At 36.1% G+C, this 12,928-nt stretch overlaps 1 protein-coding gene across 8 annotated transcripts in view; it reads left to right on the top strand.

Moving 5' to 3' along the window:
• TEX14 (testis expressed 14, intercellular bridge forming factor) overlaps nt 1–12,928 on the top strand; it is a 141,901-nt gene that overhangs the window by 105,416 nt on the left and 23,557 nt on the right. For all 8 annotated transcript variants that reach the window (XR_004233887.1, XR_004233889.1, XR_004233888.1 and 5 more), the window contains 5 exons: nt 3,864–3,945; nt 6,969–7,050; nt 9,969–10,025; nt 11,527–11,654; nt 12,166–12,377. Coding sequence is in view for 5 of the 8 variants with exons in the window: in XM_031966493.1 (XP_031822353.1) it covers nt 3,864–3,945; nt 6,969–7,050; nt 9,969–10,025; nt 11,527–11,654; nt 12,166–12,377 (561 nt within the window). In the remaining 3 variants the exon portion in view is untranslated. The remainder of the gene's footprint in view (nt 1–3,863; nt 3,946–6,968; nt 7,051–9,968; nt 10,026–11,526; nt 11,655–12,165; nt 12,378–12,928) is intronic.

Below are 12,928 nucleotides of genomic sequence, written 5' to 3'. Positions count from 1 at the left end.
ATTTTTCAAGTTTATTTGTAGAGTTCCTCCTCTTCTCGTTCCTATTCTCCCTCCTCTAGTTTGCTAATAAAGGAGGAGTAACCTACATCCTGTCTGCCCAGAGGTGTGGGCAGGAATAAGATCTTGAGATCTGGAAAAACTTAAAGCATAGCTTTGTGCTTATGATCGGCTAATATTTGTCCTACTTTGGGGATAATCTGTAGTTCATGCTTCTTCTTGATATGTTTTTAAGAAGCCTTCAGCAACTTTGGCTCTTGTGTCCTTAATAAATCCCTCCCCTCCATTCACTTCATGCATAAGAATATTGGAAGAAAGGAAGGCAAAAAATCATTTTCTTTCCAAAAATGAGAACTCTTGAGGGAGATAGAGAATATGTGAATATGTTGGGGAGATGGAAATGTTAAATACAATACTGATTTTTTTGAAAATAACATGGAACCCTCAAACATTATTTTAGAAGCTAATGTATTTTTTTCATATGTAAAGATGGAATTGTCTTGGGAAGAAATGTCAGCATTTGAAAAAAACGCAAGCAGCTATATTCGGTTTAACATACTTAACAAAATGTTCCTATTTCATGTTGATATGGCTGATATAGCACCAGATGATGGTAAGCACTAATGTTGGGGTTTGGTCATGTGAAGAATTCATAATGACAATTCTTTTTGGCAAAAGGTAGGTTTATTTAAGAGCACAATTACCCAGGAGAAAGGGAATCCCCCATGAGGTTTTGGCTTGCCCTTAGCTGGCAGGCTGAATCCTAAAAGAAGTGGAGTCTGAGAGAAGAGACACCATAAAGCATGGTAGGGTTAGGAGACACCATGTGGCATGGGGGAAGGATTAGAAGAAAAACACAGTGAAACAGTATCCTAGTGGACTGACCCAAGAAGGTTCCGCAAACATGGCATAGATTAATAGAAATAGTAGTAGAATAGTAGTTAGTAAGTAGAATAGAAAGTAGAATTAGAGGGAAACTTTAATCTCAGGGATTTGTCATAAATTGGATTTCTGATTGGATTACCTCCATAGAGAATCGGACCAGTGAGCTAAACTGATCTCTTTCTGAGCTTTCTTCATGTCCTAGGGAACAGTTTTATCAATACTCCAGGTTCTCTATCCCACCACACACACCAAATATGGATTTTGTCTCCTATGGGAAATATTTCCTATTCCCCCTCATCATGCTCTCTCCAATTACATGTTATAATTCTGATGAGATTGAGGTGAACTATGGGCAACAAATGACGAGGCCCACATGTGAAGAACTCAAAAGGGCTTTCTCCTTGTCAAAAGGTATTTTTATTTATGAAAAGAGGTTATGGGCAAAACAAATATAATAGACACCAGGAGAGGTAAATATGAAATATAGTTAGCAAGAAAACAGGTTTTAATAATTAATAATGGAAAAGATAAGTTCCCCAGTGGGACTCACATTTAACAAGGAGAAAGGTGGGAGTATGCCATTAACTGGCAGACTTAAGGCCATAGTGGAGTTTAGCACTCTGAAAAGAATTAGAGAAAGAAATGTGAGGCATGGAATGGGGGAGGGAGAGATGAGAAGAAAGACACCACAAGACAACAAAGTGATGATCTAACCCAGAAGGGATTCAGCTAAGATGATTTAGGGCATGGACAGATTTATAAGGAAAATTTAAACCAGGGATGAGGATGGGGGAAACCTTGCTTTCTGATTGGAAACAATAAGATAGGGTTGCCCTCTATTGGGTGGGACTGTAAGGCTGAGCTGATCCCCATCAGTGCCTTTTCCTGCCTGCCTCAGGGAGTAATTTATCAGTACTTCAAACTTTTCCTGCCAATCCCATCTAATTACCTAGGACCTCACAATCCTTTCCCTGAATGTAGTTCCTTAAGAGCAGGAATTTTTCATTTTGTGTTTATATTATTATTTCAAATTTCACCTAATGAATTGATACTTATTGGTTATTTTATAACTGAATAATGGAAACTTAATCCAGGCATCCAGGTTTACTACCTCAATCCTTGTGTTGAGGTGTGAGAAATGAGGGTCAAGAGATCCCCTGACAGCAATGGGGTCCCCTGGCTGGTGTTGCAGACTTTGCAAAAGAATTCACAATCCTGAATGGAGAGATTTGTGACAAAAAGAAAATCTCTTCCATCAGTGGGCAAAATCCTGTTCAGATCTTTTGCAAAGGTTTGGGCACACAGTCTTTGATTATTTTGGATTTTTTTGGCCCGGAGCTGGGGATCAATCTCTAGATGAATTTGAGGGATTAATTTTCAGCTCAGGAGAGGGTAGTGATTATGTCCCAGGCCAAGATCTCCAATTGAATCAAATAAGATTACTGTCTAGGAGTTTTCCCTATGAAGAGGAAGGTGGGGCCCCTCCCAGAGGGTTTGAGATTTCTAACCCAGGACCACCCTTCCCCCAAAAATCACAGTTTACATCACTTTCACTGTCACCTCTTCTATCAATGATATTCCGGAAGCAAGGGCTGACTCCTTTATTTTCTAAACTCCAGTGGTTACTTCACACCTCTAAATTATTTCATACTTAATTCCAACTAGCTTTTTTATACACACCAGCATTGTATATCAATATTTCAACTAAACTAACTTCCTTGCAGTTCCCTGAAAATATTCCAATCCCCACTTTTCTGGCTGCCCAGTTTGTCTCCCAAACATGGAATACACTCCCATTATCACTCCCAGTTCTTAGGATCCCTAGTCTCCTTAAAAGCTGAACTCAAAACACATAATGCTTTTCAACACACACACACACACACACACACACACACACACACCCAGCTCCTATCCCAATAAAATTGCTTTCTGGAGACTTATTTCCATATCTTTCTGCTTTATAGCAACATAGATAGAATGTTGCCATTAAAAAGTTGTATTTTTGTCTCTATGTGAAGCTTGGAGGTCATTAGAGGAGCTTTGCAATTTCGTAAGTTCAGCCTACTCTTCTGCAGTTCAACTCTTGTTCCAGTTTTCTGTTCCCCTGTACTGCTTGTTGCAGGTATACTTACTGATGGAGAAGTTCTTAAAGAGTAGCCACCCAAATGTGTGTTATAATCTAGAGCAGGGGTCTTCAAACTACAGCCTGTGGGCCAGATGCGGCAGCTGAGGACGATTATCCCCCTCACCCAGGGCTATGAAGTTTATTTAAAGGCCCACAAAGCAAAGTTTTTGTTTTCCTTATACTCCGGCCCTCCAACAGTCTGAGGGACAGTGAACTGGCCCCCTATTTAAAAAGTTTGAGGACCCCTTATCTAGAGGGTAGGCAAGCTTCATTCTCTTGATCTTTCTTTTGTATGATGAGGGCAATGGAGAAACAAGGTGGGTGTGAGCAGACATATACATACAATCAGTGTAGAAATGAGAAGAACAGAATAAGATTTCATCAAGGAAGAGAATTAGAGGCTAGTCATTTGGCAAGGGTAAGGGATAAAAGTGAACATCAGTTGCACTAGTAGTACTCACTATGTCAAGAGACATTATTCAAGGTTTTGGATCCCTTGTAGCTCATTGTAAAACATGGACAGGAGTTGAGCAGGATGGCTGGCAGGGATGGGTTGTAATTTGTATTATTGGAAAGAATACCTAAATCTGTAAATTCATGGATCCACTTTCAAATCTGAGTATATTTTGCAGATACTTGCCTACAGCATATGTACTTGCTCTTAAGTAGAATGCAAATTCTGGGAATATTCCATTTTTGTCTTTTTCCCTACAGCCTGGCACAATTCCTCAAACACAGTAAGTGTATAATCAATGCTTGGTTGACTGAAGAATAAATGTTTGCTGAACTGGATTATACTTAGTTGAATTAGGGGTGATATCTTTGTTGCTTTTTAATAATTTTATTTCCTTTTCAGACTTTTCATGAAGAAAGTGACTTGGAAGTCACACAAGAAGTCTGTAGTGACCAAAAACAAGATTCTGGTAAAATGTGTTCAGGTCAGAAATCACTTATTTTTCTCCTATATAATGTCCTAGAAGGTTAGAATGAAAAGAAATTAAAACTTTTGATGAGCATTTTTGAAAAACAAAAAAAATGGGCTCAAAGGATTGAGAGCAGGAAGGGATATGTCAGATCTAAGTGTAGTCCCCTAATTAAAGGTGTGGCACACCCAGTCACATAAAAAGTCAGTGGCAGAGCTGTTCTTGGATCCCAGCCTCTCCAACTCCCAGCCCAGAGTTCAGCAGAACACAGCCCTTTGTCAAGTCCTATGTCTGACCCTCTTCTTGAGGGTATTTAGTGACTTGTCCAACACTACATGGACAATTAGGAGAACTAGGAACAAAATAACATCCAGAATTTTTGTTCTCTCATCCCAAATAGTCATGTTTCATCAAAACTGGATCTTTTGCATGATGCTTCATTAAAGAGTGACATCAGTTCATGGCATTTGAATTTTTTATTCATTTCCAAAGTTTATTTGAAATCAATTTTTGATTACCCTACAGTCAGCAGCTTGGGGCATGGAACTTGTTTTACATGCATGAATGATTGATTTTAATACAAGTATTTGTATTAATGTCTTTCAGAGGCATGAATCCTACCCACTAATAGATAGATATAGACATATATGTATACATATATGTGTATGTATACATGTGTATGTTATATGTGTAGTACATATGTATGCCCATGAGCATACTTCAGCAGGCCTGAACAAGGAGTAGGATGTGGTTTTTGAATCTGTTCTCTTCTTTCATCCATGTTTCCTTTTCCTCTACCTCTTACATCTAAGACACATAAAATATTTGACAATTCTGAGTTGAATACCTTTTCACAGGTTACTGCTTGTTTGTGCTTATTAGAAGGCAAAAGAAGCTAGCAGGTAGAAATAGAAAGCTAAGGCTGCCCCTTTCTTTATTGTCCTTTTCCTCTTTTTTTTTCATTATTTTCTCTACTTGTTCCAGACATCCAGTTCTATGATGTCACTAATATAAATTAAATTTTAAAAACAGCATGCCATGCTATCCCTCAATTGGATTTTAAAATAAGTTCTGAAGGAGGAAAACCCAAAGAAATAAAAATCCAGTAGTGAAATTTTAGGTACTGGAATAGAGGAAAAGGAACATTTCCAGCTCTTTAAATTCTCCTCAGAGCACATCCACACCAAGTATGGGATGTAGAATGGAAGAAGTCATTGATTGATCACTCCCTTCTTAGTACAAATAGCACAGCAGAACAGGCCTGTCAGAAATGATGACTTGCTTTGACTAAAATATATTTGAATGTCCTGCCTTTAAATGACTTTCTAGTTGAAAGTCTCCTGTCTGATATCCCACACTACTAGTGCATTATAGTATAGGACAGTGGGAAAAGCCTTGATTTCCAAATCAGGTTCAAATTCTGGCTGTTGCTTGCTTCTTTGTGACTTGGAGCAGTTATGAAGGTACTGTGCTTCAGTTTCTTCCTCTGTAAAATTGGGGAGAGGAGGACATGGAGAAGGACTTGTGACTCTACATCCTAAAATCTTCATTTCAAGTTGTAGCCAAGGAGGGGAGTAGATTGTTATATTGGCTGCTCAGGTGCTCCATCTGCCGCATAGCATAATTTAAACAGGCCTGGACTTGAACCTAGCCAAACTATTTTTTACATCTAACACTTATTAAATGAATGGGTTGGAAATAATGCTGGATTTGGAAGGAAGGGACATAGGTCCAAATCCTGCCTTTGTTACTTATTACTTATATAACTTTAAGCAAGTGATTTTCTCTCATCTCATTTTCTACATCTGTAAAAATCAACAATATTCATAGATTTCAGAGGATTTACTTGGAAGAAGACTTAGACAGCATTTAATCCAGTTCCCTCATTGTACAAAGGAATAAATTTAAGCCCAGAGCTTTCCTCATCCATGGGATTTTGTGAAAGAACCAAGACTCTAAAACCACTCCACTGTTTCCTTTGGCCTGGGTAGTATTTGGCTTAAAATTTTAGAACCAAAGAATATTAGAGCTGGAAAGTACTTCAGAGACAGATTGATCTATTCAACATTTAAACCATTCTAACATTTAAATTGCTTGTAAAGATTATTCATTATTCTAGGGTTGGGGTCAAGGAATTTTTCCATAGAATAATATTTATTTATGCAAGTTTCCTTGTTAAAGGTCTCATTTCTAAAATATATAGAAAACTAGTGCCAGCCTTGAAGTCAGGAGGACCAGAGTTCAAATCCAGCCTCAGACAACTTAACACTTCCTGGCTGTGTGACCCCTGGACAAGTCATTTAACCCCAGTTGCCTCAGCAAAAAAAAAAAAAAAAAAAAAAAAAATCATATATAAAAGAGTGCAAAGATAAAAATATACAGTTTATAGATGAGTTGACAGAATGGAAAATGTCAAACCCTGCAGAGGCTGTGGGAATGTTTCTTTACTATTGTTGGAACTATGGACTGCCCTAGCCATTCTGGAAAGCAATTGGGAACTATGCCCCAAAAGGTATTAATTTGTATATAACCTTTAATCTAAAGTGGTCATTACTAGGTCTGTACCCTAAAGAGAACAAAGAAAGAGAAAGAAAACCCAAAAGCAGCTTTTTTTGTGTGTGCTTGCAAAGAGTTGGAAAGTGAAGTAGTACTTGTCACTTGGGGAATAACTGGACAAGTTATAATATATGAATGTGATGAAATACTTCTATATACTAAAAGGAATGATGGAGATGGTTTCTGAGAAAACCTGAGATGACTTGAATAAACGATGCATAATGAAGTGAGTAGAACCAAGAGAACAATTCATATAATAACAGACAGTATTGTAAGGATAATCACCTCTGAAAGACTTAGGAACCCTAATCAATACAATGATCAACCACAGTTTTAGAGAACTCATGATGAAATATGAAGATGGAAGGAGAAAATGAAAAGTAAAGAATCTGTGAATCTGAAAACTTAAAAAAGATAACAATGTAAAAAATTATTTATGTATATGGAATCTGATGACTACGTACATTTTCTTTTTCTTTTAGGTGGAGAAAGATTTCAAGTGATTGAAAAAATTCTTGGCAATAAGTCTGAGTGTGTAACAGAACTTCAATTCACACCCATAAGGTTTGAGTTGTTAAATGTCTTGGTAGCTTCTTCATATTCAAAAGGAAACATGTGAAACATGCCTTTGTTCAAAATTCTTAACTAAGTATTATTAGGACCATCCTGCTTTGGGTAATACTTCCCTTACTTTATTCTTGATGAGGTCAGGGAGCCAAATGATGAGGTCTGAGAATTGGGGTGGGAGATCCCCTGTGGTTGGAGGCACAGGCACAGGAGGCACAGAATTTTGCAAATCCAAAATCTGTGTGGCAAAAAAGGATTTATTGGCACTGAGAAGCCAGCTTGCTAGAAAGACAGACTTCTTAGTGGGCAAGAAACATAGCATAGGTGGATTACACTGAGATTATCCTCAACAGTGGGCAAGGTTCTGTTTAGGATATCTGCAAAGATTCAGGATTCAGAGTTGTCTTTTATTAGCCATCTGAGTCTTAGGGCTTCAATTCAAAATTGAATGAGATTCACTCAATGTTGACAATGCCCAGGGCCTAGATTTCCAGTTGAAAAGAGATCACTTATATTGGGAATGTGAGCTACTGGGAGTGGTTCCGGACTAATCATTCAACTCAATAGAGGGTGCAAACCATGTCCCTGGCTATAATTTCCAACTGACTTATCTGAAGAGTGGGCCTCCTTCAGAAGAGAGTTTGGACTCTCTTTTCAGGGTTTCATCCCCATCATTTTCCCCCAAAATATCTGTTTACATAATTCTGAAGTTATCTATTAACATTAAAATTACTTAACCCATTTCTTAAGGTCCCAACTCTGTTCTCCATAATTGGTGCTGTTAGATAAACATCTGCTGATCTGTATAGAGAACAGTATTTTTTTCCACTTGGGTAATAGCTTAATTCAATTTATTGGTTCATCCATTATATTTGTGTGTGTGTGTGTATGTGTGTGTATGTATGTATATATATATATATATATATATATATATATATATGTATGTATGTATGCTGTTCTAAGTTATTGAGGGAGGATTAAAAGATTTAAGATTCCCTGCCCCTGATAAATTAAATTAATCCAGTAGGGATAGTAAGTCATATACACAATTAAACTACAAATATAATAGTAGGTTGGTTTGCATATTTTACAGTAGTATATAAGAGTAATATACTTAGAGAAGGCTTTATAGAAGAAATATCATTTGATCTAGGTATAATGAAGTATTGAATATGTAGAGGTTTTTTTTTTTTTTTTTTTTTTTTTGAAGATCAAACTGGATCAGGCTAGATTAAAAACAAATTGTAAAGGGTATTGATTTTCAGAATAAGTATAGTCTTTATTCAGAAGGCAGGGAAGCATTTAAGTAACATATAAATTAATGAAAATCATTTATTAAGCACTTAAATACATGCGAAGCACTGTATATCCAGCTAAATGCTACTGTTACAAATACAAAAGCAAGGATAATACTTACCTGCAAGGATCTTTTTTTGTTCCCTTTCTCTCTCTCTCTTTTTTTAAGTAACAAGAACTTTTTCCATATATTTGCCCTTCTCATTCCTCCCCTTGCCCTATTAAGCAAAGGAAAAAACAACTACCCACAGATTCTAGAAAAACAAATTTCTATGTCAGCCATATCCATTATATATATATCTGCATTCTGTGTTTATCATTTCTCAGGAAGTGGAATATCTTATCAATTTTTTTTGGAGTTTTTGGTGGTTTATCATTTGCATTGCTCAGAGTTCTAAAGCCTAATTATTGGTGGTAATTGTATGTGTCATTCTCCTATTTATATGTATTCCCAATTTCTTCCAAAGTGATCCATTTCATCATTTATTTTGTCACAGGAACATAAATGTATTTATTTCAGTATTCCAGAATAGAATTTTCCTTCAGTTTCCAGTTTTTCACTATATCAAAAAGAACTGCCTTAAATAATTTTTTACATATAGATCCTTTCTCTCTTTCTTTGATTTCTTTGGGATATAGGTCGAGTAGTGATACATTTGAGTCAAAATATATGCATATTTTGATGAATTTCTAGCTTTCTAGAAGGTTTGAATTCATTGTTCTACCAAAAATGCACTAAAGTACTTGTTTCCAAAAACCTAAGTACCATTATTAATCATTTCCTCTTTTGAGCTCACATTGTAATGGAAGAAACAACTGAGAGGGCATTAGTGGTCAGGGAGGGGCCTTTCTGGTACAGAAAGTTACCTGGACAGTGAATAAATGACATATTCCATCCAAGATTGGTTAGAGAAAAGAGTATGCTGGTGAGACAGTTATGATGAGATTGTAAGGGAGGTGGTTAGAGGATATGGAATAGAGTGAAGCTTCTCTGGTGCTCTTCAGAAATAGTGTTTCTAGAGAGGAAATGATCAATTAGATGAAATTAGATAAAAAATAAGAATGCATTTGATTTAAAAAACTCAACTTTACAAATATATGATATGGCATTCAAAAAAAGCTAATGTGATCTTATACTGCATAAAGGGAGTGTAATATGTTGAACCAGGGAAGTAGGCCATTGCAGGAAAGATAAAAGGAGTAGGAGCTTTGTCATTAACTAGTGGAAGAACTGATATGGGGTAGGGTGATCAGACTTGTTCTGCTTGATCCCAGAGAACAGAATCGGGAACAATGGGTAGAGATTACAGAAAGAGAAATTTAGACTTAATGTAAGGAAAAACTTTCCAACAATTCTAATCAAACCCAAGTGAGATTGGCTACTTAAAAAGGCAGTAGATTTCCCTTTTCTTTAGGGAAAGACTAGATGACCCCTTGTCTGGTGTGTCACGTGGTGATTATTGTACAGTTTAGAATAGACAGCTACTAAGATGCTTTGAGTTTTTATCTTTTGGTAGATCAACCTGAAAAAATCTCAAGTAATTTACTATTGGTTTAGTAAATTTAATAATGCTTTTAGTTTATTTAAGTTGATTCAAGAAATTTCTTCATCTTTTCAGCCTTGGAGAAGAAGAAACATTAGAAGAATCCTCAAAAGAATTGAAAGAAAAGGATATGTATGTTGGGGTACTTTTTTTTTTTTTTTTTTTTGCTGAGGCAATTGGGGTTAAGTGATTTAAATGCTCAGGGTCACACAGCTAGGAAGTGTTACGTGTCAGAGACCATATTTGAAATCAGGTCCTCCTGACTTCAGGGCCACTGCTCTATCCACTGAGCCATCTAGCTGTCCCCTGGGATTCTTTTTTCATAAAGAAATTAATCTTAAGAATTTTATTAAGATGGGAATATTTTATAATTTTTTCCAATCCATAGTCTCATATATGAGTATAGAGTCTCAAGCCTTAAGATAGTTTCAAAACCATTAAACTCTGTGGCTTTGGAACATTATGTATAATATCATACAATATAATATGCATATAAAATGGAACTTTTTCCCCTTTTTAAATTTTTTGTTTAGAAGGGATGGCTTTTTGGGAGGGGAGGAAGGATGCATGGGAAATATAGGTAAAGTAAAAATAAAATCAATCTAAAAATTAAGAAAAGAAAAAGCAACATTGAATCATTCTTAGTGTGGCATAATTAATAAAAAAAATTGTTGTAAAATCTGGTTTTGGTGTGAAAACCCCAATAATGATGAAAATGATTGTTTCTATTTATGGAGATCATTTTAAAGCTAAAATTTTATGTTTTATTCGAAGCTGCTTCTTTACAGATTGTAGTGTAGCTTTTATAAAGTGTCCTGGCTCCAATTCTATATACTAGCTGCTTGATGTCATTCAAGTCACTTTAAACCTCTTTGAGCCTCATTTCCTTTCTCTAAAATAGATATAACTACACTTGCAATATTCAGTTCTATAATCCAGTAAACATTTTAAGAAAGCATCTTTTGTGTGCCAAGCACTAGGCTAAGTGCTGAAAACACTAATAAGAGAAAAATAGTTCCTGCCCTCAAGGAGCTAATAATCTAATGAAGGAAGACAATATTCAAAAGGAGGCTGGGAAGAAGGGCACTTCAAATTCAGTCAAGATGTAAAAGAAAATAGTGAGCCAAAAAGCTGGTTCAGCCCTCTACCAAAGAGTGAAATGTTCTGCTCTTACAAGCTATGGAAGAGTTATTGAACAAGTGATTATGCTTGTAGTTTTCCTCGACAATTAGCAAAACAGAAAGAATGCAGAAAAGTTGAGTCTGAGTTTCATTTTAGATGTTTTCTAGCTATTTGCCTCTCTGAGCCTCAGTTCCCCCTTCTAAAAACTAGATATACAATGTTTAACACTACATGCTTCTTAAGCTTTTTGTAATGAAAGTAATCCACAATCATAAGTCAGCATATAAATGTGTTATAATAATTATTATAAGTACATAATTGAAAAAAATAATTATAAGTGGTATAGTACTTTATGACACTGAACATTTTCACTTTTGGGGATGAAAATAATACTGTGAATAGTATAAGTAAATAAATGTACTTTCAGATTTCTAAAAAAATAATAGTTTTTTGGTGGCTTGTTATTTTTTTCTTTCCTAATTAATTTAGCATTGCCTTTTCAATTCTTTAGATCGTTGGTAGATATTCAGGAGTTGTCCAGTATTTCATGGGAACAAGGATGCTCTTATAAGGAAATCCCCTGTAAAACACCCAGAACAAGTCATGGACCAACCAGTGTCAGCACTCCAGTCAGCCCGGGTAACTACAAGACAGATTTCTTTGAAAACTAGTCTACCCATGAAAAGTTAGCCATACTTGGCAAGTGAGTTCAGTTGCTATTTTGTCTCTGGCATTTGAATATTCATTTGTGCCAAAGACACAAGAGGTAAGATTATAATAAAAATTTTAACATGTGTATTCTGGGTAGGGAAATAGATCATTAAACTCCAGAGCAAGTTTTACAGATGCCATTGTAGGGATTTGCCAAAAGGTGATGTACTTGCATTTAGGATTAGGTGCTTTTTAAAATTTCTTAAATGTTGGATTTCTAGTTTATTGTACAGCTGATAAAAATTAGTCATAAGATTGGCTCTTTTTTATTAAATGTAATATTTGGGCTCAGACTGGACACTTAATGGATCTGAACTATCTGGTATATTTAATTCCAATACCAAAAGTACTCAGAACCTAGCCAGAGTTCAAAATCCATTATATAGAAGATTTATTATTATTATTTTTATTAACACTGCTGACAATTCTTTTTCAATAGCAGGGGCAGCTTCATCAGTCATCAATCTGTGTAAAGACTGTTCTGAAGGGAGCTCTTCCCAACCTAATATCCAGGCGACCTCTTGCTGGGACAGCCAGGACTCCATTCAGACAATGTCAAATACATTCATGACAGCCAGCCATGAAAAGGGCCAGAGAACTGATTCCTTCTCCTTCCCCTCTGAAATGCCTTCCTTTGGACTGACAGACCATGTAAGTAGGAGGATTATATTGAACATTCTTAGACCAAAGTCAGACCTGGCTCCATTTTTTGTTTTTGCTTTTTCCTATTAAGAATTAGAAATCCTGCCTAATTTCCATTAATTAAGCATCTTCTAGTCATTCTTTCTCAGGCCTGCCTCCTCCAGTTTGAAAAGCAGCAGAAAGGACTTTAGGCTTGTAGTTTCCTCAGATTTATCTAATTTTGCTTATGATATTCTCTTTACCTGAAATGCTTTCCTTTTTTTCTTTTCTTTGTTCACATTTTACTTCTCTTACTAGTCTTGCCACCTCCAGGTCTCAACTCCTTCATAAAAACTCCCCTGTTTATTCCAGCCTTTATTTAACCTCATCCTCTCTGAATTCATCAATCATGTACTGTTTTTCCCATATCATTTAGTTCTTGATTATAGATAGCTATAGTTTCAGTGTGATGGGGGTGAAATCTGTAAAAGAAGGGAGATTCCGTATCTCAGGCCCTCTCTGGGAAAGCATCTTCCCAGTTAGTTAAGAGAAGTTAAGTGGCTTCATTCAATTGGAGATCT

This window comes from Sarcophilus harrisii, chromosome 4, assembly GCF_902635505.1.
Source record: "Sarcophilus harrisii chromosome 4, mSarHar1.11, whole genome shotgun sequence".
Taxonomy (NCBI): domain Eukaryota; kingdom Metazoa; phylum Chordata; class Mammalia; order Dasyuromorphia; family Dasyuridae; genus Sarcophilus; species Sarcophilus harrisii.
The sequence above is the reverse complement of the archived record's forward strand: the minus strand, read 5'-3'. Positions and strand labels throughout refer to the sequence as shown.